Raw genomic sequence first — 26861 nt, forward strand, 5'->3', positions numbered from 1 at the left:
CAGGGGGAATGTTTGTTTGGGCCGTGGGTGATTGACAGTGCTTGGAGCAGAGGGTACTCGCTGGAGCTCATAGGGAGCAGGATGCAGAGCTGCAGAAGGGTCTGAGGACCAGCGCGCAGGGCGGTAGATATCCGAGCATGTCCAGGCCTCGTCGGCAGTGTGGGGAGGCATCGAAGGGTCTGTGCATGGTCAGACATGCTGGGAATGTTTGAGTGTGACGTGCCAGGTGGGTGTGAGGGGAGAGCCCAGAGGAATTTGGGGAATCGCCAGAAGACTTGCAGAAGTTTCAAGGGGAGATGGTGAGCAGCCGGACAAGGCAGGCAGCCCCGTACGTGCTCTCCCCAAATACGAATGTTGTACCTTCTTTTACCTTCATCATAAGCAGGACAAGCCCAACAGATCCTAGGACATAGGTTCCTTCTGAGGAGGAAAGCTTTCTGGCGTTGTTAGCCTGTGAGGAGAAATAAAAATCAGAGTGTCACTAAAATGCTGTTTTTCACTCCCACCAGCTATTAAAAATGTACTTTCCGTGTCCCAGGAGAGACACCCACAGGACTGTCGCACATGCGTCTGTGCTAACTCACATCTCACCAGAGTGCAAGCTCAGAAGGCAGTGCAGATGGACCCTGGAGGATTTTCCTCCACTCCTCATGTAGGGCTGCACGTTCAGGTGCCTCTCTGTTCCATTACCGTGCGAATAGCTTTTACGTGGCCAGCCCGTTCTCTCCCAGTAGGTCCCCTCTCATTGCGTGCTTTCACTCCAGAGATGTACTCTACAGAGCTAAATCAAGGATGCACAGAAGTGCCTACCCCATGTTTCACTCTGTGTCATTCATAAGTGAGACTGGAAACAACCACGTGCTGTGGAGCGGGCAGAGGGCGAGCTGCGTTATCGTACAGCTAAACGATGCGGCGGCACTCACGAATGCAAAACCACATTTTGACAAATAATTAATGACCTAGGAAATGAAAATTATAGTTTGTTAATTTTTAAAGCACATGGGAAAATACACGGTATGACCCCAGTTTGTGTGTGTGTTTGTGTGTCTGTGTGTGAGACAGAAAGAGATTGATTCTGGAGTGGAGCCCCTTTGTTAAACAGGGTAGCCATGTTGACGGTATTTATTTTCTCCCCTACTTCTCTGTGTCGTCATTTATTCCACAGAGAACTTCTTTTTTAGCCCTATTGGAAGCACAGGTGCGCGCATGCGCGCGCGCGCACACACACACACACACACACACACACACACACACACACACACACACAGTAACTCCTACACAAGGATACAGAGCAGTCTGAGAAGCTGCGGGATGGACACACAGCACAGTGTGACTTTCCCATCAGTTTTCCAGTCTGGGTCTCCTGACCCCTGAGACGGGGCTGGTGGTGGCCACCGTCCGCTGTTCCTGTGTGGCGTAGAAGCGCGGCACCTGGAGTCTAGGTGCTCAAGTTCAGCAACTGCTTTTAGCTATTGTCACTAGCTTGTAGATTCCTATGGGCCCAGAGCACAGGTATTAGCAGGATACCCAGATATTCCTGTCAGGATTGGGGCTGCTGGAGCCCTTGAATCCAGGGAGCTGGGTCTGGGTGATGCTTGCTGGGCGAACCAACGTGTGTCTCCTGGACCAGCATGTCCTCTGACTGATGAGCTGTCCTCCCGTGTTGGTGTCACCAGGCAGGAAGTGATGGGCCTCTTTCTCCTATGAGCGGCAGGTGCATCTGGGCCTTATCTGTGCTGGTTTAGCTCAGAACGGGCAGCCTTATTCTCCTGGAGGGTGCAGGCCCCTCCCTGGTGGCATGGATCCTTGCCTGCAGGCCCACAGTCGGGACCTGCCAGGTCACGGCGGCAGCCAGGGAGACCTCCTCACATCCTCGATGCCGGCAGGACAGATGGGCAGCCGAACAGACGCTAGCACTTCCAGCACTGTCCTTGGTTGACTTTCTCTTGCAGTTGAATATTTTTAGCAAAGTTTGAGTCTAGATTCTGCCACATATTAGCTGTGTGATTTGGGGTGAGTCACCTCCCTCTCTGGGCCTCTGCTTCTTCATCTGTAAAAACGAGGGGGTGGGATGAGATGATGCATAAAGGCCCTCGCAGGCGGCGGCTCTGGGATTTGATGATCAGCCCACCCCAGCCTGAGCCCCTGGGGCTCTCTTCTGTAACTTAGAGTCTTCTGCTCCCCGTTACCCCTTGAGGATGAGGCGAGGCCTGTGTAGGTCAAGGGGACTGATAGAGTCCACAGGAAAGAGAAGGCCACGGTGACTAATGCACTTGGACAGGGTCCAAAAAACTGGCTTCCCCACTCGAATATTCTCTCCAGAGAAGTTGCCTTGGGCAAGGGGATCGGATGAACTGGAGCCCAGGGGGCCCAGGAATCATATTTCTCTGATTGTGGTTGTGTGTCTTGTATTTCTGGTGTGTAATTAACCACTGAGATGATGTGTGTTGCACTCCTTGAGGGCCAATGTGCCCATACCTTATGTCTCATGATGAAGCCAGCACTTTAGAGAGGGCGCAACTTATGCCCATTTCACAGATGGGGAGAGCAAAGCTTAGAGGTCAAGTGACCAGCCCAAGGTCACAAGTTAGTCGGATGATGGGAAACACAAACTCTGGTTATTACTTAAGTGAAGGGAGGCTGCGGGGCTCATTGAGGCTCCCCTTCCCCAGCAGCGGAGGAAACCAGCTCTCAAAGAAGGTAGGTGACTGGCCCCAGGTCACACAGCTGAACAGCTGCTGGAGTGCTTGGCCTCCTGACTCTCCTTGGCTCCCCCATCAGATGCCCAAGACCACTGTGTGGTGCCATGTTCCTGGGCTGCTTCTGCCCCTTGTCTTGGAAGCTAGCCTCTCTGGTTCCCATATTCACTGTGGGGTCCTCGGGGCCAATCTCCCCCAGTGTTTTAATATAGATATATATATGAAATCAGGCTAAAGTAAGGGGGACAGCCTTTTAGGGGATGCTGCCCACAGCCCAGGCATTGGGACTATAAAAGGAGAGGAGAGGAGGATGAATCTCCCAAGCCTCTGGGAGGCAGCTGACACTAAGTACGCGCTTGCTAAACGAGCGGATTGATGAGTGGATGTCTGACCTCCGCCATCCAAGACTGAGGGCCAGCTCGACCCAGGAGGGGTTGCTGACTGCAGAATCTGGCTCCACCTCGTGCTAACTGCATGTCTGTCCTGGGGCGACTCTGAGCGTCAGTTTCCTTTTCTGTAAAAGGGGAAAAGGGAAGTATCCTGGTTCTACCACATAGAACTAGGTGAGACTAAAGGAGAGAAGGTGCGTGAAGGGTTTGATGCAGTGCCTGGCCTAGGGAGTGCTTGAGCTGGTGATGCTCTGTTTCTGTTACACCCGTAATTTTCAGTCACTTTGCAGCTGTCTTAGTGGCAGTGATGAGGGTGTATAGCCACTGCCCTGGGCTGGTCAGGACCATTTCCAGTGGAGTCAGAGAGAGCAGGGAGGGGTGACGACCTCTGTGCCCTCCGTCCTCAGTTCTTCCCTGCAGAGATTGACCAGCACAATGAGATGCTGGCATGAGGGTTCCTTCCGATGGGCACTGAGCCATGGACGTGAAGTCTGTAGCATTAGCCGGATCGTGAGCCCCACTGGTAGAAAAAGACTTGGGAACAACAGAGACAAGTCCAAAATGTGAGTTTCCGGTGAGCATCCTGAGGGTCCTTGGTGCATCCTGAGGGTCCTTCTGCTCTGGGGACCCATGCTGCCAGGGAGGAAGCCCTGAGCTGCTCGGTTGTGTCCCTTTCCTGGGCCCATAGCGCCCTCTGGTGTCTGCAAGCCAGCGCGTCCGCTCCAGTTTCTCTCTGCAGGCCTCTTGCCCAGTGGGACTTTGGGGACATCTCTGCCTCTTTTCCTTGCAAATCTGGCATCTGGGAGGAAGGAGGGAAGAGGAAGCCTTGGTTTTGTGCTGAAACGTGGGCTCAGGTGATGGAAAGAAAGCAGGTCTGGGGAGCTGGGCAGACATGGTTTGGATCCCATCTCTGCAGTGGCCGGGTGATCTTTGGCTGGTGTCTCTCTGAGAGCTTCAGCTTCTCATCTGTAAAATGGGAACAGGGATACCTATCCTGTAGGGCTGTTGTGGGGATTATAGGAGGTTGATATTGAAAGCACCTGGCTTCGTGCCTGGCACGTGATAAGTACGTGTAAAAATCTGTCCCTTGTCTTTCTTGTCTTTTTCTGCTAGAAGATTTTGCTAAAATCCATACAAGAGTGAATGTGTTTCTTTAATAGACAGCACTTAAGTACCCAGTATGTGAGAGAGGAGGTTGGGCCCCCGTCCAGGCGCTCATTCACCCGTTCTGCAGAGGAGGCGTGCTGAACGCAGTCATGCCATCCAGAGTGTGATTCTTCCTACTGGTCCCTAACGAGCCAGGTTGTGGCCTCCATTCCCCACGCTGTTACGCACACTGAGGACCCTGCCTGGGCCTCAAGGGACGGAGGAGCAGGGGATGGTCACATCAGCACAGCACCCTGAGGGTTTCCTAGGATACTTGGTGTTCTACTGTGGGGGGTGCTAAGAAATGAAACCAAAAAAAAAAAAAAAGTCTAGGAAATTTACCATGAGCATAATTCATATGAAGGGAGAAACAGAAGCAGAAACAAAATTACCACAAGCTGACTCTGTTTTTTTATAAGAACTCTTGACAACTACAACAGCAACGAAAAATGGGAACAACCTAATGGAACATCACATTACAGCAACCAGATGGGCACGAGTGAAAATTAGGAACACCTTGCGATAGGGAGCTAGGCATGCAACATAATGCAAATGAGATACAGCCTAGGAAGCCCATGTGCTTGCTCATAAAAGGACGTGCGCGCAGGGCAAACCACCAGCACACTGGGGTGGTGGGATTTGGGGTGTTTCATATGTACTGTTAATTACTCATCCTGGTGTTACAACGTCTGTAAGCATTTAACCAAAGACTAAGTCCTAACCTTAACATAATGAAAATCCTTTTAAGTATAGGATCTTCACAACTGTTTATGCAGGAAATCCCAAAGTGGTGTGATTTTGGAAAAAGCACCCTGTCTCCCAGCACAGGGGTCTGCCGAGCACTGGATGGCAGGACAGCTGGTGGGTCCAGAAGGCAGAACATGGCAGTGGCTGAGAGTCAGGCTTTGGGACCCTGGTGCTGCCCCCTCTTGTGCCATAACTGTGGTGCATAGGGAGGATTCTCCACAGTTCTTGGTGCCTCGGTTTCCTCACCTGCACAAGGAAGATACTAGAACCAACCATGTGCTCTCCTCAGGCGGACGTGAGGGTCCAGTGAGGGGATCCGGGAAAGAACTTTGTTGGCACCTGCTAAATAATGACTTGGGCAAGCATTAGCAGGAATCGGGTGTCAGCCATCAGGGCCCCAGCCTTTCCCTGAGCACGGTGATCAGTTCAAGCACATTATCCAAGTTAGCTCAAACCAGACAAACTCAGTACTTTTGTCTCGAAGCCCAGAGACAGAGGTTCTTTCCCCTGGGCCCACGGCTGTGAGGACGGAGCTTGACATCCCTGCCTCCATTTTGCTGCGATGAAATGAGCCAGCTGGAGCCGGGTGAGGTGACCCTCAGAGGTTGGGCCTATTGAAATGGATCCTTGTAAGTGATATTGCTGAGTGATCCTGCCCGCAACCTCTCCAGCTGCTAAGATACACGACGCGATGCATTTCCCGCCAGTGTTGTCCTCTTTATGACCAGCAGCTGGTGTTAATATGGCAATTAGAGTGGGGCTGGGGTGTGGGAGGGGGCCTCAGGCAGGAGGGGCCAGGACCAGGGCGGGGAGGCTGGGAGGCGGGACAGGGTTCCAATTCCCTGGAGTGGAACACAGTAGGGGGGAGATAGGGAGAGGATTTTCAGCCCCTCCTCAGCCCCGATCACGTTCTATAGCTAGCAAGGGCACCTGAGACCTACAGGGGATGAAATTGGGGCAGAGTGTCCTGTAAAGCCATGCTTGGGTCAGCAGCTCAGCACTTAGCAGTTGGTAGAAGCGAAGAAACTCAGAAACGACAACCACCAGAAAGTCCTTCCTTAAGCATTTCCACAGAAATCCATATGGCAATAAATAAAAGCTCATATGGATTTTGTGCTCAGATTTCACGGTGTGATGCACCAGAAAAAATATAGGAGCAAATATGAGAAACTCAGCTGAATTTTATTGGGCTGGCTGGCTGGGTAGCAGACAGAGTTTTAGGTCACACAAACATCAGTTCCTTGTCTTTTATGGTTTTCTTCAATCCTTGCCGGGATCATAAGCCTGACAAGACCAATGTGGTAAAGGAGGAATCTGAGTCCAACAAGTAGCCCAGATGCTGCCTTCTAGAAACTTCAGCTGAATGTCCTAAAGAGGATGCCAGAACAATGAGCAGCAAGCCTGAGTGTCCTACTGAGTGTCCTCACATAGGAGAGTCTTCATGGGCTGGGTCATCACAAAGCTAAAGAAGATGCCACATGGAAAACTGAGGAGAGAGTCCAAGGCCATCATGATAAAATTAAGAAGGGTTGTTGGGAAGCAAGGTTCCTAGTGGTCAGCAGAGGCAGCCTGGTCCCCAGGTCTGAGAAGAGCAGCAGGTTCTGCACATGCGCCCTGGAGGACAAAGCGGGGCCCTCCACTTTGCTGTGGACCATGAAGCATCCAGCCTCTCAGGAAAGGCAGCTGGCTTGAGGGACATTGGGGGCCCACCTGCCAAAAAGTCCCTTCCAGCAGTGGGGGAGGGCGCCTGGATTTCCTCCATTCCCAAGAACTGTCCTCTGGCTTACACTTGCCATCCTGTTGGAAGCATGCATGTGCGCGTGAATTTGCGTTTGATTGTAAAATGCTGTTGTGACAAATCCCCTGTTGACCACTGCTCAGCGCCACGCGTTATGTGACAGATAAAGTCCACGTGTTTGGAGTGCACTTCATACCTGCTGTGATGGGGCCCCAAGAGATCCTTCCTCTGCATGTCTCTTTCCAATTCTGGGTTCATATTTCCCGGGGCCTTCTCTCAGTATTTCTCCTGCTGGAGACTGGTTTCCTCCTTGTGCATCCACCATTGCCCTCTGCCTCTTGAAATACTAGGGATGCTCCTGACCCAGGAACCTTTGAGCCCTCATTCACGGAGCCAGGTGGTCCCAAGGGCACCTTCTCATTCATTCCTTCCAGTGAGCACAGGTGGAAGGTGGCATTCTCCCCATTTCGTGGAAAAGTCACTGATACTTGGAAAATACACACATTGATGTTTTCCCTGTAAGAACCTATGGGAAGAGGATGATGTAGTTTATAATATCTCTGGCTTGTTCAAAATCCTACCAGCTATTCATTTAGGGACAGGCAGGGCTCCTGGGGACTGGGGAGGGGACAGCAAAATAAGGGACATGAGCCTTGAGGTATGATTAATGCAACCTATTTGCACCTGAGGGCAAAAGTGGGGTGCTCAGAGGATGAAGAGTGTCCAGGAGAAAGTTGCTCTGGCCGCTGCACAGCTGATAGGGCAGAGCTGGTAAGACCTGGAAGCGATATTCCCATTCGAGCCTGGTCTGAGCTCACCGAGGGCCCTTTCTGTGAGGCAGTCACAGCAGTGCCTGGAGACCCCCCTGCAGGGGACAGTCAGACCAGCTCTCACAATGGCACCCCTCTGATGCCAACGTGACAGACACACCGTGGGCTGTCTGCAAAGTAAAAGGACAGATCCTTCCCCCCCACCCCGAGCTAGTTCTTTCTTGGGTGTCTTTCCAGGGCAGGCTTTATTTGAAACTTTGAGATGAGATTTCATGGGGTCTTTATAGAATGGATTGCAGAATTGGTGGGGAAAGAAGAGAGTGCCAAATAGGGATTTTCTTCCTGGTGCCTCTTTTCCAGACCAGGGCCCAAAAAAGGTCTCCAGAAACCACAAGGTGCTTCTCTACATCGGGGGTTTCTGGTGTAAGTGAAAAGTGCAGCACAACAAGGGGTAGTGGGCACACTTTTATTCCACTGATTCTTTCTGAGAGAATGGGATGCAGATATTAGCAGTAGGAGCTCTGCAGAATTCAGTGGCCAACCTGTAGTGACTTTATATGGAGTGGTGTGGTGACTTGGTCTCAAAGAACGTGCCATGTAGTGGAAAGAATCATAACAGCACTTACTGAGCTCTTGCTATGTGGCAGGCTGTTTAATTTAGTATCAGCCTCCTGCAACCCCTTAAGGAGTCTGGGGCATGCCCGAGGTCACAGTGACCCACTCCGATCCATTGCATGGCCGGTGCCAGCTCTCTGCCCTTCCCTGAAAGCAGGGCTGGTATCTGGGAAGCTATGAAAACCATGTCCCTGGTGGGAATCAACTTATTTTATGTAACAACTACATCGCAGAGCTTCTGATCCATAAATTATACATGTGTGTTTGTATGTGTGAAACTTTTAAGATATATTTATGCCATTGCCTCTAGCTCTGGGTCTCTTTCCCTTTGCTCACGGCTGGCTTAATCAGCAGCCCCATCTCCTATTCTTAGCCTGTGCATTAATGTGCATTATTCATGGTTATCGAGTTGGATAACTGTGGTTGAAGGCCTTCTATTTTTATAATAATTAAAGGGTTTCGGGGAAAATGAGTTTAGCTGCTTATGTGCCCTCAAGTAGCCTTGTGGGGTTGGGGGCACAACGCTGAGAGAATCATGGGGGCCGCAGACTCTGTCCATGGTGCTGAAGGACATGTTGATGTTGGGAAGTTTTGAGTTCATAGGATCTCACAGCCCTAGGCAGAGCTGGAAAAGGAATGTGTGTACCTTTCCCCACCTCTCTCTGACACTCAGGCACTTGCCAAGCCTAATGGACCAGTCACAGGACCTAGGGCTTTGTACAGGAGGCGGAGAGTATTTGTGGGAAGAGCAAATCCTGGGCTGCTGGACAGTGGGACGGGGTGGGGGAAGGGAGGCTGAGGGCGTGGCCCTGGACACAGACTGGCGGCTTCTGACCCTGCTCAGCCACGTGGCAGCTGTGGACCACCATGCAGTTCCTCAACCCCTTAGCCCTTACTTTATTTGTCTATAAATTGACAACTATACTACTACTCGTCTCAGAGGGTTGCTGTAAGGACGAAATGAGCTAATGAAAATAAATTGACTTATATTTGTAAAAAGTGCTCATAAATGTTAAGTATAATTACCATTACACCAGCGTAGTGTTACATTTTTTATACACCAGATGACGTCTTCTGTGTCCTGGGCATTGGTGAGGTCTTATCCCCAGGGACAGAGGACAGCTGCAAGATGTCGGGGTCCTGCCTTCCCCCCCCCCAGGGGGACCTCTGTAGCTCTGCAAGCCTCTTGAAGCCTAGAGAGTTATTGGAAAATGTGCTTCAGGTGGGCTGATCACAGTATGGGGTGTCCTTTCCTTTCCTTGTTTCTCGTAGAATAGTTTGTAGAGCATCTGAGATTATAACAGTACCTGGTATTTATAGAGACCGTGGACTGCCAGGACTCACGCACATGCTATTTAGTTTGGAGGTAAATACCACTGCCCTCATTTTATAAGCATATTAACTGTGTGATCAAGAACCAAGTGAGTTTCTCTCTCCATGTGTCCGAGCCAGGAGCTGTGCTCATGTTTTCTGACCCCACGGCCAGCATTTATCAGTGCTGAGCCGTGGTTCTCAGACCTGACAGCATCCAAATCACCGGGAGCGCTTATTAAACCAGCTTGCTGGGCCCCACACCCAGAGCATCTGGTTCAGTGGGGCTGGGAGGGAGACAAGAGAATACGCCTTCCTAACAAGGCCCAGGGGATCCTGATGCTGATGCTGCTGGTCCAGGAGCCACATTTTGAGGACCACTGCCCAGAGAACTCCTCAGACCCCACCTGCAGGACCTCCTCTGTCTCTTACAGGTGAACTGCAAGGGATACTAATGTGCACCTCAAGGGATGAAGCGATCTCTTTGTCAACATTTAGAAAAAGCCCTGATAGTTAATTAACCAAAAGAACAGGGGAAATGTCTGCTCTCTCTTTTCTCTGTATTTTGCCCAGTGAGGTAACTCCATAATTCCTGGAGCTCTGGTTCTGAAAGTGGGCATGGGCAGATAGCTACCGCCATATATTACCCTCCTGGGCGCTGCCAGTGAGACCGTGGAGGCAGTTTGCGTGTGGGGGTATGGGCAGAGAGGTCCACCTTGACGAAGCATCAACACCCTGAGTATGAACTGGGGGAGGGCCCTCTTCCCGAAGCCCTGGTCATCTTCTGTAAAGGGCTTCATATGCATTACCTATTATTCTCTTGATCTGGGTGACTGCCTTTTCACAGGTGAAGAGTGGAGGTTCAGATAGTTTGCCCAAAATAGCAGTTCCTGATGCTTGTGTGAACTTGCTTGTATACGCAGCATTTCCCCAGGCACTGTCTCCAAGCATCTACCGGCCATCTGGAGCCAGAGGCACAATTCTTCTCACGTTACCTCTTGCACAGGTGAAGGAGCTGAGACCTAGGAGGGGAGGTCACTTGTTCTGCGTGGCTAACAGGTGGCAGAGGCTCCATGGCAGTCCAGACCCTTCTCCCCCAGTCTACTTCCCTTGCCTTCCCTTCTCTCTCCCTTTCTTCTTCCTTCCTTCCCTCCATTTCCTTACTTTTGTTATACTTTATGTGGATCCTTAGCGACACATATTCCCTTTAAAAATCCCTCTGTGCCTGACTTGACCAATTCCTGGAACAACTCCATTCTTCTCCTTTAGTTGACCCACCCCATGGGCTGGAGAATGTGTTCCTCATTCTCAGAACTATACCAACAACTGGCATTTTTAATTATGTCCACACCCTTTTTCCCAATCTGAAAGCAGCATAGGTCTCCATGAGATGAGGCTCAGAGAGGGCGGGTGAGTTTCCTGAGGGGATAGAGCTTGCAGCCCTGAGCTGTAACTTGCCCTTTGCAAAGCTGCTGCAGGCAGCCAATGGGGAGCCCCCCTGGGGGGTTTGGGAAGGTGTATCATAGGGCGTGGTGGTGTTCTGGGAGGCCAAGCTGAGGTGATGCGAAAACATGAAATATTTGGTTCAGGTTGACAGTTTTCATAAGAGCAGGAACCCGTCTAATAAATGTCTGGATCTCATGAGGATTTGCAAGTGGAAATTTTCAGGGTCTTTTTTTCAGTGCTGGCTTGGTTATCCTAACCATGTAAAATAAGATTGAAAAGAGATGCTATTCTCTTAAGACAGGGGAAATCTTCGCCACTAAAGAGACCTCTAGTCAGTTTCTTAGGCTACAAAACAAGGGTGGCCCATCCATCACAAAGCAAAAGTGACTGCTGCTTCCAAACCAGTTTGCCAAGACGCCCATGTCCTCGGGAAGCACGGATCCTGTAGCTATATTTGTGGTCCCTATTTACAGATGAAGACTGGGTATTAGAGCATTTCACTAACTAGGCCACGGCCATTAATACTAAGTGATGGAGGGTTTGAAGCCTCAATTGGCTGGCTCTCGAGACCACTGTTTTTCTACAACGCCCTGCTATTCCCTGTGTCCCTGGGGGTTCATACCTGCAAGGCTAACTTTAAAGTCCCTGCTGTCTCCCTTAGGAGCCCACAGGGCTCAGGAAGGGATTGAAGCAGACAGCACCTGGGGGGTCCTGTGCAGAGCAGGCTGTGGTGACAGGGAGATAGGTGCTGGAGCCCTGATGCCCCACCTCTTGGAGCTCCTGTCAGCGAATGAGACAGATTCATCCAGATACATGTTGGGCATGTATTGGGAAGTGCCAGCAAGGCTGGAATGTGACAACTGGGGAAAGGGAAGGTTCCGGAACTCTCTGGAGTTCCCTCTGGCATTGTCTCTGGTCTCCTCCCCGGCCCCCTTTATCAGACGGTCCTGGGAACTCCAATGCCCTGCTGCCGTCCCCCCTTTATTCCTGAGGCAGGAGCCCACCAAGACACCCCTTCCCCTGCCTTCAGCTGCAGCAGCCAGAAGACAGACTGGCCTTTCAAGGACCCGCCATCTTAACTGGGTAACCAACACCTAGAGGGAGCTCTGCACCATGTCCCACAATAGGCCTGGTTGTCGGGGGAAACACCATTGAGGGCATTTCCTCCAAGGAGGTCTTTACTCTTCTCAGACATCCTCCTTTTGGGAAATCTTGAATTTAGCCCTAGAGTTATAGAGAAGCAAGAGTTAAGTAGACTGCGGTCCCTGCCATCTGCAGATGTCCATGCCATCCGCTCAGATCGGTACAGGACGGGGCAGGGGATAAAACTTGGAGACCAGGCAGCTGGGGAGCTGAGCCCGCCCTATTCCTGACCACCAGCGTCCTGGCCTGACTCGGGGTGCCCGCCTCCAGGCAGGCAATTGAAGGAGCTCTGCTGCTTTCCTGGGCTGTGAGGCTGAGGGGGAGGGACGGGGTCCCTGGAGAAGGGCAGTGGGGCTGGGCTGAGTGTGCAAGCACGGCTGCTTGCAGTCTCAGCGGCCGTGTCAGCGGTTGTGTGGGCTCGAGAAGGCCACGGCCCTCTGTGCCCCGGTGCTCCAGATAGACTAGGGATGGAGACGCCTGGCCTGCAGGACTGCGAGCATCCAGTGACTCAGCGTGTGCAAACGCTGTGGAGAGGCAGGTCCCGGGGCCCCGAGTGGGTCTTCTGGGTATAGACACTGCAACTTTGGACACATGATGGAATCTCTGTGCTTGCATTTGATAAACTATATGAAGTGTAGATCATAGTTGCATCGTTCTTGTCGAAGAGTCCTGGGACAAGTTAGAGGCACCCTGCAAGGCACTTACTCCGTGCTCGATGCGTCGTGCATGCTCAGTGAGGACGGACTTCTTGGAGCAGCCTCTTCAGTGTCACTTGATTTGTGCGATTATTAACATCACTGTAATATTGCTGCTAGTTCTGCCATTCTTAGTGCTAAGGAAACAAGGCGAATGGAAACTCAGAAATCACTTCTGCCTGTCTTAGGTGCCTGCTTCATCTCTGGACCCAAAACAGCCCACTGGGGAGGCAGGGCGGGGAGTCATCCCCCTTGTGTGGTTATGTAAATTGTGGCTGAGACACCGCCTATTGGGCCAGCCCCTCCCTCGAGGATGCCACCGGAGGTTTGACCCCAGGAAGCACCCAACTCCCATTGGTGCCGAGGAAACCCCGGGTCCCTAACATTGAACAACGCTTCCTGTTGTGGAACATCCATAGCTTTCTCGCCTGCCCCTTGTATCCAACCAAGGACAGCCACAGGTACCTGAAGACCAACAAGGAAGTCCCCCTCCCAGAATCGCACCTGAGTACAATGCTTGCCCACTGGAGACGGTCTCATCTTTCCTCCTCTTAGTCTGTAAATAACTCTCCTTTCCAGCACTTTCAAGCCCCTGCCAATGGCAGCCTGGTCTCCTTGACACACGTGTAAAAAGGATTCGGTTTTGCCCATGATGAGATGCAGAACAGCCTAGGCACGTCTCCCTGTGTGTGCACTGAGCCACTGTAGTCCCTCACACATTCCGTGGCCAGATTGGGTGGGTAGGCAAGGGCACTGGACAACCACCACCACCGAGCAGATTCAAGGCTTCAAGGAAGCCTGCTGTAAAGGATACTGTTTAACTGGGTTTAACTCTGTATTTCACAAACCTATTTGACTGAAGAACCCCCACCTTCCCCCAACCCCTCACAATTTAATTACACATCAAATTGGTATCATCCAGAGCAACTTTGGCAATGTTACATGGAGCACTGCGGAGACATTTAATACTTAAAAAACTTCACAGTAGCTGTGATTATTCCCATTTCACGGAAAGTGAAACCGAGCCCCCCAGACATGAAGTCCTTCGCCGCAGGTGGCCCTCCTTCCGCTAAGTGAGGGTGGCAGGACCTGGCATTCAGTCTACTGGGTCCTTGATACCTCCCTCCCCAGGCTTCCTCACCTGGAGACATCCCTTCTGGAAGCCTCACGTTCACCAGTCCCTTCGGTCTCCAGGACTAGAGCCTCCTGGTCCGAGTCTAAGAACCAAACACCACTAAGCAGCAGATGGGTGTGTTGCGTGAGCACAGGCACCCCGTCTGCACTGTGAACTTGCTCCGTGAGGGCGGGAGGGTGCATCTCCTGTGACCCGCCGCCCCCCCCCCCCCCGCCACCAGCGTATTATGTGCGTGGCACACAGGGGACGGTCTCATTTCCCTGCCACGAGTCTGCCTGGGCAGTGTGGTGCCTCCTACTCCCTCCGTGATCGCGGGCAGGACAGCTGTGCTGACCGCAGGCTGCCAGAAGCCTGGGACTGCCCCGCCGCTGAGCGTGTGCTGCATTGCCAAGCGCTTGCTCACCTGGGAGCGATGCCGCTGCTGGCCTTGTTGTCCACACAGGGGACAGGCTGGTGACACGCACGGCCATCCAGGGTGGCTGCATATGAGGTCCCACAGCTAGAAAGGTGCAGAGCTGGGATGCAGACTCATGTCTGACATCAGAGCCGCAGTTATCTCTCTGTCTTTTCCATATCACACTGACTTAGAAGGAATGTTGCATCCATGGAAGGCACTTCATAGAAATTGTAGAAGTATATCTGTGTGTGCATGTGTATGGACACACGCACGCGTCTTCATTTATAGGTGAACACTGGAAATGTACAAGGTCTGACATGCCTTTGAGAAAATGGCGAGACCTATCTCGCAGGGTTATTTGAGGACTGCATAAGGTGGTAGAAGCAGAAAACATGATGGAGCACACAGTGTTTGCTTATTATTACTTACAGATTCATCAGTTTGCACATGCGTTTGAATGTCCAATAACCTCATTTCACAGATGGGAGAGCCTGGAAAGAGACATTGACTTGCTCAGTGTCCTACAGAAAATTGACAGATAGGGGAGCCTGGGCTGGAGGTCTTGGCAGAATCCTTTGATTTGAATTGAATGGTGTCAGAGTTGGACAGGAGCTCAGAGATCCTGGAGTTCCTGGGTTTAAATGCCCCCCATGTGCTCTCCAGGACGTGTGTGGAAGACGAGCAGCCTGGGCCGTGTCCCCTTCCTCCCCACAGCTGCCACATAAGTATGCCTATCACAGGCTTCTGCATGGGATCCATTAGAATGGAGTGAGCACCAGCTTAAGAAATCCTTCTAGACACCTGTTGCAACCCAGTGGTGCTCAGCCAGGGGCAAGTGTGCCTCAGGGGACTTGTGACAGTATCTGGAGACATGTTTGGTTGTCACCACTATGGAGTGCTACCCGTGTATAGGGCCAGATGCGCCCGGACATCCTGCAGTGCCCAGGATAGCCACCCCAACAAAGGAGCATCAGGCCCAGTGTCCATCCGGCCCAGATTGAGAACGCTGTGCTTTGGGTATGACGTTGAGCCCGGAGCAAGGAAGGGCCACGCTGTGAGTTGGCGGGGGAGGGAGCATGGGGCTGGCAGGTGCGTACAGACCCCTGGGGGTCTTGTTAAAATGTGGACCCCGACCGATGCGGTAGGTCTCCAGTGAAGCCTGAGAATCTGCACTCCCTGTGCTCTTTATCCTGCACTGATTGATGCTCTCTCTCTCTCTCTCTCTGTTGTAGGGTTCCCTGGGCCTGCCCGGTCCCCCTGGGAGAGACGGCAGCAAAGGCACGCGGGTACGTCTGCTCCCACCGCCCTCCCCACAGGCAGCTCCTGGTCAGAGCCCGTGTCCTTGAGCGGGGCGGCCTCTGTTGGGGCCAGGCGTGAGCTGGGGCTCGTGTGTGCCGGGACCTTCCCAGGTCCCCGGAGGTCAGCCTAATCATATTAACAACACCAGCCGCAGCGGTTGCCATGGGCACGGGAAGCGAGTTTCTCACTCAGTTGACAAGCAGCTCTGAATGGGAGGTCTTTGTTGTCCCAGTGCCCAGGCCTGGAATGAAGTCCAGACCCAAAGTGGGGGACTCCCCCAGGTCCCTAGTTCATAGCTTGAGGAGTTGGGGTGGGACCCAAGCAGCACCCCATCCCCTGCATGTGGCCCCCAGCCTCCCTCTTATCAGCTCCCCGACTCCACCTCTCCACTCCCTGGCTCTGAGTTGGAACACGCTCCAGAAACCCAGGCCAAAAGTGATCAACTTGGGCAGGGCAGTCTACACCAGGGCAAAGGGATCCTCCTCACCAAGAACCCAAAGAGAGATCCATTCTGGGTGTTCCCTTGGTGATGTTTGCCACATGTGAGCAGGCCTCAGAGCGGGAGCCTTGACCGTGAGCACCTTCCATGTCTGCAGCCTTTAGCGCTCCAGGGCAGGAGGTCTGGGGTGCAGAGCAGGAGAGAAAGGGGGGCCCCATACTCCACAGACCCCTCTGGCTCCCCTCCCGATGGCCAGGCTCCTCCATCCCAAAGGCCCTCCTTGTCACTCCCGTCACTCTGCTTTCTCCACTATTGTCTGAATCTGGTTCTGCTGACCCTAGCAGCCCGAGTGAGGGGGGTTGAGCTGTGACCCTTGTAACGAAGACCAGCTCCTTTGCTCGTGGGACATCTCCCAAGGGCAGCCTGGGTCTCCTTTCACTGGTGGTTACTTTGTGTCTGTGATGGGTTTTGCGTTCCCGACACGGATGCCCCCGGGCTTGGGCTGCCCTGGCGTGCCGGGGCCTGGGTCACACTGGGTTCTGATCAGCACTGTGTTGTGTGTGCAGGGGGAACCAGGAGAGCCGGGGCTGCCTGGTGAGGTGGGCATGCGGGTAAGTGTCGCTTTCCTCCGATGTCTCCAGGGGATAAATCTTGGTGCAAAACCAGTGGCTTTAGGTGTAGAGTAGGTGCACATGGCTTCCTGCCCCACACTTAACGCATGCACGCTTGTATGTATATATATATATCCTCACATACGTGATTTTTCCTGAATTCTTACAGAAGGTGAATCATACCAAACTCTGCTGCTTATCTTTTTCATTTAACAACAGATTAGAGACGTCTTTCCACATCTATTCTTTTAATCGCATTTCGTTCCATGACATGGGTGCATCATAACCCACATAACCTTTTCCCTATTATGGCCCTATAAGTGTTGTTTCTAATTTCATTTTTCACTAAAATCCATACAGCAGTAAATGATGGCGTATTCTTATGTACTGCAGTTTATTTCAATAGAATAGAGCACTAAAATTGGGATAACTTTGACTAATGAAGTGCACATTCTAATTTTAATAGATTTTAAGAGGCATCTCCCAATTAGCTGCTTCAAATCTGTAGCAGTTGATGGTCCAGGCAGCAGCGGGGCCTCGGGGCTCTGCAGACCTCTTTGGGCCTTGTCAGGACTTGTCCAGGCCCTGCTGGCCCTCGGGCAGAGTGTGAATGAGGAGCCGCAGGAACCACGCAGCTTGCTCAGAAGCTGGGCACAGATCCTGGCCGGGTCGTAGGAAGGCCGTGAGGCACAGGGCAGGTACAAATGGAAATTGTTGTACTTGCCTCATTAGAACTCAGAGGCAGCACACTCTAGCTGTTCCTTGAAGTTGAGCAGATGGGGGTGAGAATCCTGGTGATTCCTGCTGTCTCAGGCAGGGGAGAAGCAGGGGTCTCCGGGTGTTGCCTCTGGCCCTGCCTCTCCTCCCTCCGCCCACACTTTTCTTGTAAACACTCTTCTGCAGGGATTTCAAGGACCACCTGCACTCCCCGGGCCCCCTGGACACGTTGGAGCTCCTGTAAGTAAAGACATGCCTCGGGAAGGGGTCCTTTTCCCTTCTGCAGGGGCGGAGGACCCACTGCCTTGCACGTGTCAATAGCAATGAAGTGTTGGTGTCTCTTCCTAGACCAGAAGTGCCGAAATGTTATGGCACCTGGGGACCTCCTGGAGATCAGGTTTAAATGCACATTCCCAGGACCTCATTCCCGGACAGTGATGCAGCAGCTTTGGCTGAAGTCCAGGAATCCACATTTGTACCCAGTAGCCCACGTGTTTCTGAGACTTGACCTAAAGAAGCCATTTTTACCAGCCTGTCCAGGCCGCCATTCCAGAAGCGTGTGGAATCTGTTAATTCCCAGCCCCAAAACAGTGCCAGACCCATGATGAATGTTCAGTAACCACGTGTCCCTTGAAGTAAGTGATGAGCAAATAGACATGTGTGTAAGGAGCAAGGTGGCTTCTTGGGTGTCTGACCCTATTTTTGGTTCTCATTAAGAGCTTTGAGATTAATCCAAATGAAAGAAGCAGTATAAAAGGTCATTTTCAAGCAAGGCAGCCTGCATTGCCTTGGGGGGCATTTAACACCTCCGATCTGCATGTGTCTGGCCAAGATACTTGGATGGAATTAAAACAGCAGGGATATCCAGCTCCCACCAGGGGCCTGGGTGGTCCACAGAGCCTCTGCCCTCTGGGATAGCGGCGTGTGGTTCTGGCACTGTGCCTCTTCTCCAGGGACAAGGATGTAGGTATTATTCCTGGAATCAGTAACTGGGCCTGGGCAGTCTCTGTCCTCTTCAGCATACTCTGCACAGAATGTCCAAGGGTCCTTTCTCTAGGAAAGGAGAGGAGAGAGAGGGTGTTCCATAGTAACACAGGACACGTTCAGGCCTCTCCAGCAGGGCTGTGCACTGAGCTGTTGGCCAAGCCCTCGAGCCTACCCGGGAGCAGCTGCAGGGTCCTGCACGGGTGCTGGTGGCCCTGGATCTCGCTCCGTACCCTAAATGTGGCAAAAGAACAGGTGCAGGCATGCATCCTCCACTCCTGCATGTCACTGTGGGGCAGGAGCCTGCAGGCAACACTTCTACAGGATTCTTGTGCTAACCAATGATGGAAGCAGTCATTGACTGACTCATTTGTTCATTTAGCAAGTGCTCGTGAACATCAAGTGGCAGGCATGTTCCAGACTGTGGGGACGTGATATTGAAGGAATGAAGACACCACCCTCAGGGGGCTCCCATTCTCCTTGAGGGAGGCACATGGGGCTTAGTGCTGGAGGACAGTAAAGCGTGGTAACGGGGATAGTGGCTGTGGGCAGGGTGGAGGGTAGTGATTGCATTTAGATCTTATGGTCAGAGAAGCCCACACCTTGGCTGACACTTGCGCAGCTCTGCTCACAGAGTGGAGGGAGTTCCTAGCATAGGATCTGGGTGCTGCTCCCGAGGAAGTGGCGTGGATGCAGGACAGGGCAGGAACCCTCTCCCCAGAGGAGGTGGAGGAATGTGGCTTAAAGGCACCTAGATTTCACGACCCAGATGTCATGATAACGAAGGGATGGCAGGTTCTGCGTGGCAGGGGGGACTGACTCCACTCCTACCATTGGCCAGGTAAGCTCAGGGACCGGGGTGTGTTCAAGCCTAGCTGGGAGGACCTGGGTAATCCAGGCCAGGAGACCAACCCCAGGAGCTCACCTTGCACCCAGGTGGGGGCCTAGCTGCCCAGGCCCGAGAGGGAGGAGCCCAGGCCGCTGTGCAGAGAGAGAGTCCCGGGAGACAGATCTCCACAGCCTTCCTGGGCAGGCTGTCCGTGTCCCTCAGACCTTCAGAACAGAGAAGCAGGACTGAGATGTCTTCCTGCTCTTCACCTCTCCCCGCAGGGTCTCCAAGGAGAACGCGGTGAAAAGGGATCCCGAGGAGAAAAGGTATTTACTTCTGCCTCCCAGGGGTGCCCATACGTGTGCATGCACACAGGGGCCCACGGGTGCCCGCGTGTATGTGCTGCAAGTGTGTGTGTGATGGTGTGCATGCCTGTGTGCTGGACAAGGGCCGGTGCAGATGGGGCATTAATTTCCCACCCTAAATGTAAGGTCTGGGACAGGAGGGTGTGGGCTCGGCTCCCGCAGACATTACAATCCCTCACACAGACAGAGTTTAGGGTTTCCAGGCTGCGGGATGGGAGGGTAGGTATTGACAGAACCCGATTGAGACTCAGAAAGTCCTGGCTGGTACCCTTGGGCTCACATATCACTTGGCTCCTTGGTTACCCTGACTCTTAAACCAAACGGAGGGTGCGTGGTGACAGCTGTGTTGGAGACCCACATTCAGCCTCGCTCACCAGGCACTGGGAACTGACCCATGCTGAGACTCTCGGGCGCAGACTACCACAGTGGCCGGCATGCTTGAGGAGGGCTGGGGGTCATCATTCCTTCATAATGTACACCAGTGTACCACAGGGTGACCCTCAGACCAGACCCTTCCATATGAGCTCCTGTCGTCGATGGCTCAGGGTTCAGCTGGAGAGGGGACAGGGATGGCAGACCCCTCCTCCTGCCCACACAGCAGTGGGCACTGCGTTCTTGGGAGGCTCTCCCCAGGCCCATCCTTCAGATCCATAGCTGGGACGTGGCCCTCCCAAGCCAAGTCACATTCCACGTGGCTTTTCAGAGTCTACCCCTGTTCTGTCCTCAGGGGTGCATGTTCCTCTCATCTTATAGGAAGTTTTGAAAGTATTATTTTAATTTCACATCAATATATTTGGAAAATAGCAAAAATTAGCCTGCAATCCTGCCATCCTGATACAATTATGGGGGTGTGTTGGTCCATTTTTCGTAGGACTTGCTCTCCTAGATCTGATTTCGTTTTACGTAGACACAAATAATCTATTCGGCTTTGCAACCTGTCCTGCCTGTTGTCCCCATGAGCGGTGTGTCTGCCCCATGCTGCGGTAGAGTTTTTGTGACTCATTTTAAGTGGCTGCACACCACTCTGGTGCATGAACAGACCGAGATTTATGGGTCCATCACCCTGTTATTGATCACTTCGTGTTGTTCCCAGTTTTTCGTGATTAAGATTAATGCTCGGGTGAATATTTTTAAACTGACCACTATATTTATTTACTTAGTTTTCAAATTTAGGTTTATTTCCTTAGGCTGCTTTCCTGGCAGTGAGATTACCAGGGCAAGAACGTGAACCTGTGCATGGCTCTAGGAGCACTCTGCCACATTGCTTTCCAAAAGGTGCTTTAGAATCAAGGGAAGCTGGGGCTAGCATGGTATCCCACCTCAGTCCCTGAAATATAATTTCTATTTGCAGATTAAATTTTGATCATTATTACTTAAAGAGTGAAATCGCTTACCCCATAGGTCATTGGGGTTTGCATCTCTCGGTTCTTTTGAGAGTTTTAACATGGTCCCACAAACTGGTTTACCAGATCTCCTTTCTGCAACTCTCTGCCCCTTTCTTTACATTGTGGGGACTTGAAGGTGGCATTTGGACTAATTGGGGATTCAGGCACAGGGTGACATGGCTTGATGGGCAGCTGGTACTCAAGAGAAGAAGAGCAGGCAGGATCTGGGATACTGGCCCCGGAGAAGGGCTGAGCTGAAGAACAGTAAGAGGGGAGCTCAGGCTTGGCGTCCAGAGTACGGGGTGAACTCAGCATTGATTCTGGATGAAAGCCCAGGTGGGTGGAGTTCTGTCTTGGCTGTCACCCGAGGGCACAGAGACCCACCTGGGGTTCGAAACAGGCCTCCACCTTCAGTCTCCCTCTAGCTCCTGCTGAGGCCTGTCCACTTCAGTGCCCAGGAAGCCTGCAGTTTTCACCCTGATTGGTCATTTATATCAGATTCGTCTGTCTCTCCCACATACACATGTAGACCCCTCGCAACTTGGGCACAGCGCTCTCGCCATATTCATCTCGGCGTCCTCACTCCCTGGGGGAGCACCTGCCGCCAAGGCCCCAGCCAGTCCTCCTCCGGGGACACATTGGTGTGGCACTGGGCATCAGTGTGGAACAATGCAGGAACCAGGATTGATCTCAGGTTACAGAAGGCCTTCGCTAGCAGGTGAATGAAGCTGGGCTTTTTTGAAGAATGTGCAGGATGGATCTGGAAGGCGCATTTTAGCACTCAGGCTTAGGTGATGTCGCAGGAGTGGCTGGTGAACGGGATACTGCTTGTACGTCATGTCAGCTAGGAAATGCCGCAGATGGAAGGAGTTGGGGGCCCGCAGCACTGTCCAAAAGATGCTCTTCTCAGCTTCCTGGTTGCATCAGCTCCAGCCGCACTTCTGGGGACCAGGGAGTTTGGGTTTCCCAGGGTTTCAGTGAAGGCTGCCGTCCAGAGCTGAGGACTCTTCACAAGCCTCGTGACAGAAGGCTCTGCCACTTACGGGCTGGGACAGCCACTGGATTGACTAGAGCCTATGTTTGCTCATCTGCAGAGTGGAAACAGTCACATCTTCCCCAAAGCTCACTGGAAGGTTGGACAAGATAACAAATGCAATGCGTCCAGCACATAACCAACATTTCCACATGTCCTTCTTTCCCTGCCCGCATTTCAGGGGAACGTCAGTCTGTGCACACTCAGTGCCTTGTTCTTGCCAAACCTCGGCTTGGAAGCAACCACTTTTCCCCCAGACGGTATCGGCTTGCTTTTCCAGCAAGCATTTGGAGTCTTGTGTTAAGACTTGTGTCCAGCCACGACATGGTGCCTTTCTATCAAAAGCCTAAATTATCCGATCTGGAAATGACCATAGGGAAGCCTGGAGAGTTTGCCTTACTTTCAGATGGGGAAACTGAGCCCAGAGGCTGTTTCCTGATGCCATGTGGCCCAGTATAAAGATAGCAGGTGCTGGAAACGTTTCATTTCCAGCATGGGCTTTCCCCACCATGGCACACCAGGCCTGAAGTGTTACCAGAAATGTGGGGCAAGGGACGTTCCCCTGAACTCTCTCTGCAGATTGGCCATAGCCCTGCCCCCTGCAGGTGTTACCTTACAGGGAAGTTCAGGAAATGGAGGGCCACCTCCAGGTGAGGCCCAGGAGAGGGTGTCCAGCCAGTGTCCCCATTGGCCCATCTCCTCAGGCTGCTCCAGACGGCTCATCATGGCATAGAGGAAGCCCTGCAAGTTGGTTCTAGAACCAGCCTGCCTGTGCTTGACTCCAGCTCTGAGCAGTGCAAACAGTGTTACCTTTGGAGAGTTATTTAGCATCAATTTTGAGAGTAACTTTATTGCATAAGGCTACCATGAAGATAAACTGAGTTAGTATTTATAAAATGGATAGAACAGTGCTGGGGGACATTTGCCATATGTGGAGGGTGAGGAGACAAAGAGGGTCAGAGACAGAGAGAGGGGGAAAGATAAAGTGGGGAGAGGGTGAGCCTGGGTTCTGCTAGCTCAGCTTTGGGTATGTTTCCGACTTCCTTGCTAACTTATTGGACACCTCTAAGGAGAGCTGGTCCCCTCTCTGCACCTTTACTTTCCCATCTGTCAAGAGGCCTGGACTCCAACATCCCTTAGGCTCCTTTCCAGTTCTTACATCTGATGGGTACTTAAAACCATTCATTTTCTTGCAGGCCTCTCTGATTTCTTACCTCAGCCAGAAGGAAGTTTCCATCTCTCTTTGAGACAGGCCCATCGGTCGCCTGGCCTTGCCCAGCTTGGAGCCAGGCCACAGAGAGCCAGTGTCCATCCATTACCGAACCTGCCTCCAGACAGAGGCATGGCGGGGAGCTTGGTGTAAGGCGGGGGATTGTCCTCGCTTGAAGCATCTTGCAGAAGGTGTCTCTGCAGGCACAGAAGGTGTGAGGCTCTGCAGGCATGAGCACATCCTGATGATTGAGGGGCAGTAGGTCCGAGTGGCCTGTGCAGGGCTGCTGAGCTTGGGACAGCGGGCAGAGTGCAAGGGGAGTCAGTCGGTCAGAAAGACAGGAGCCCACTCGCTCACTGAGGAGCCACAAGGGGGATGTAGTGGCCCCCGCTCTGTCTGGAAAACCGAGGTCCCAGGACAACTTCGGGGGGCTGTGATGCTCACACTCCTGGACCCCAGGGTTCCTGCTCTGGCTTGGGGATAGGGGAGCCAGGGCACGGCAGCCCCAGGAAACTGGTAGGAACACCAGCTTTGGAATCAGAGGAAACAGATTCTCACACTGGCTCCGTGTCTCCTAGCTCTGGGCACTCACACAAGCTCATGTCCTGTCTAGCAGCACCTGTCTCAGACAGGGGCTCCGTGAGTCCCATTGAGTACGTTGTGAAGGCAAGTACAGAACCTGGCCCCTGGGAGCGCCACCTGAAATGTTAATGAGACCAAGTGGGAGTTTCAAAGTGCCCAAAGCTGTCATCCGTCCTGGGGAATACTGGCCCCCCTTTCCACTGTAGGAAAGCCGTCAGGGAGACATCCCCCCAATCCGCCTCCTTCAGGGATGGTGGGAAGAGTTGCCCACCAGGTCTCACTGTGACAAGTGTTTGGTGAACACCCCCTGGGTGCTGGAGGCACGGAAACACGTTCCCTCTTTCATGAGGCAAAGGTTTAAGTGGCAAGCGCCCAGCAGACACACAGCACACGTCCCACACTAACGTGTACTCCACCACTACCCACACCCGAGAGATGTCAAGGCCTCAGGGCAGCCTCCATGCCATGGCCAGGATGACTCTCTGCTTTAATGGGGCACGCGCTCCCCCTGGTGTCGGAGATCCAGAACCACAGCAGGAGGACGTGAGTGGAGGGGCCTCCGGAGCTTCCCAGGCAGGAGTGATTCCATGAACGCCAACCTTTCTCTTTTGAGTCGAACATCCAGGATGACACACTTAATCTCATCAGATTGACAGGACTGTCAGATGAGACAGAGCCTGCTTCCGAACCTGGGACCTGCAGGTGCTCACGACAAAGGCGGGGTCCCCTTCCCTTTGCGTGTAGGCACACCTGCCTGTCAATTAAGATTGTGAGTGTCCGAAGAGGTCTTGGGGTCCTTGGAATACAGCCATCTTTCTTCAGTTCCCTCTTTTCACTATTTTAGCCCAGGGAGGAAGCTGAATCTCAGAGCAGGGTAGACTTTAGGCGGCAGCCCGCTTTGGCAGAAAACAGAATCAGGACTCTGGTCCCTGACCTCTGACTTGTCCCTCGCCTCCCTTCCTTCCGTCCCCTGTTCACACCACACCCCTTCCTGGCCTGTGAACTTCCTCTTTGCTGGCCCCTTCCTGCTGGCTTATTTTTCTCTCCTTCTCCGTGCCACGTCGTCGCTCTGTTCTGCTTCACCAGCTTGTAACATGACACCTTCCACATGCCACATGTTGTAAGCATTTGGCATATATTAGCTCACCTAATCCTCACAGCAGCCGTAAGAGGGAGCTGCCATAGTTGTAGGTTGGAAACTGAGTCACAGAGCTGCCGAGTGACTGGTCCAAGGTCCCACAGCATAGGAGTGGGAGAACCAGGCTTTGAGTCTGAGTTTTGGGGTTGGCTGTGGCTGCCTGCACCCTCTGCACCCCTCCCCAGAGCCCCAGCTCCCAATGTCTGCCGGGAACCAAGCAGCTGGTCAGGTGTCCACACCATGTCCTCTGTCGTGCTCATGTGGTTGGTGCAGGGGGTGAGATCAACAAATAGCAACACAACAAAACTAAGTGTCACGTCTTTCAATGGGACCTACCCTTTCAAGTTCTGCCTCCGACCCCCTTCTACCCACCTCATGCCCCAGCTGGCCCCACTCTCTAGCACGGTGGCCAGGGATATGGATGACTAACTCTGGCCATGCACCTGCAGCTGTCCTGAGTTGCCGTTGGAAGGCATCTTGCTTCCGGGCCTCACAGATCTTGACCTGCATGTGCAAGGGTGTAAGAAATGGGGCTTGAGCAACAGGTAGAGCCCTCTCCTTTGAGGTAGACCTTGTGAAATTGTACACGGCCAACATGATTTTTTTGCTGAATCCTAAGGAAGTGCCTGTTCAGGAGTGACATTTAGTGGGTTGACCCTCTCTAAGGAAGAGAGTTCTGGGATGTCAATCGCCCTTGTCTTCAGTTCTGGCCCCGTCAGAAGGGTTCTGTGTGACCCTGGTCTAGATATACTCCTAAGGTCAGTTTCCTCACCTATACAGTGAGGGCATGGGATTCCGTGGGTTCTGAGACCTTGCCAGCTCAATGGAAGAGACCCACAGGCCCTGTTGGTAATAGAAATGAAGGAGGAAGGGTCCAGAGATCCAGGTTCTGGTGCCTGTGCAAGCATGTCCCACTGGGGTTGAGTGGCTGTCCATCTGGGCCTCAGTTTCCCCATCTGCTGTCAGCCCTCCATCCTGCTAACCTCATGGTGTGTGGAGGAAGAGAATGTTGCTAACTGATGTGGAATTGGTTGGCAGAGAGAAAAAATGCAGAGAAATACCCTCTCTGTTCACCCCAAACTCACGTAATGAAAAGAGGTTTTTAGAGAATTACTATGTAATAGTACTTGAAAACGGAAATATGTCCATCATTGTTCTAGAATTTTTGAAATAATTTCTGAAGGGCAGAAAGCAGGTATTCCTAAGTCTACATAGATGCAGGAGGGAAAGGACAGACTGGAGCTGGGGAGGTGCTGGAAGGAGCCCCAGGTACTGATCCGTGGCCATGGGCGGCAGGGGGTCTGGGGCAGCTCTCTGTGGTTAACGGGGGCCTTGTGCTTGGAGCAGCTGAGTTGGGGGGCTCCTCCCCTGACCTCTGCCTGAACTGGTCAGTGGGAAGCATCGGTGTTTGCCGCCAGAGTAAGAGAGAGAACAAGTGGCCAACACCTCCCAGAGGGAAAGGGAGCTTCCAGACCAAGAAGAAAAACTGATGTCCCCTACCCATCAGGAGTCCACCTGGCCCCGTGGTCCCCGGCAGTGGTCTCCGGTGAAGTGGGTCAGCACCCAGAGGCAGGCACACGAGACTAGCACAGGAAAAATGAGCAGAAGACCAAGAGCCTTTAATCATTCAAAGAAAACATCCTGAAAGACACACCAACCTTTAAAAAAAAAAAAAAAGGCAAAGAAAGAACAACCTAAGAGATAAAGTTATAGAGAAATAGAGTCAAACTAACTTTCACGTGCAGTCTTCTGGCCATTCAGTAAATGTCAGCTGGGGCCACACTGCGTCTCTGGGCTGGGCACCGGGGCGCCCTCACGAGAAGAGTAGACGCACCTCGTGTCCTCACATGAGCGAGAAGGATGGTACCACGGATCACAGATGCAAATCGAATTAACAGGAGCGAGGGAAATGAAATGGGACATGCTAGAGAAAGATGGGCCTCTAGTTTGGATTCAAAAGCCAAAGAGAGGACATTGACCTGAGCCTGGAAGGGTGCTGAGGAGCCAAGCAGAGACAACAGTGGGCACAGCACATGGA

At 52.5% G+C, this 26861-nt stretch overlaps 1 protein-coding gene across 2 annotated transcripts in view; it reads left to right on the forward strand.

Moving 5' to 3' along the window:
• COL22A1 (collagen type XXII alpha 1 chain) overlaps window positions 1-26861 on the forward strand; it is a 225653-nt gene that overhangs the window by 57044 nt on the left and 141748 nt on the right. The window contains exons 12-16 of one of the 2 annotated variants that reach the window (XM_088023089.1): window positions 15464-15521; window positions 15563-15567; window positions 16536-16580; window positions 17484-17537; window positions 19392-19436. In XM_088023089.1, the coding sequence (XP_087879215.1) occupies window positions 15464-15521; window positions 15563-15567; window positions 16536-16580; window positions 17484-17537; window positions 19392-19436 (207 nt within the window). The remainder of the gene's footprint in view (window positions 1-15463; window positions 15522-15562; window positions 15568-16535; window positions 16581-17483; window positions 17538-19391; window positions 19437-26861) is intronic. The other variant, XM_088023088.1, reaches the window with a different exon arrangement.

The sequence above is a fragment of the Eumetopias jubatus genome, unplaced genomic scaffold (genome assembly GCF_037043125.1).
Source record: "Eumetopias jubatus isolate StellerSeaLion01/CBP00866 unplaced genomic scaffold, mEumJub1_p1.0 scaffold_4, whole genome shotgun sequence".
NCBI lineage: Eukaryota > Metazoa > Chordata > Mammalia > Carnivora > Otariidae > Eumetopias > Eumetopias jubatus.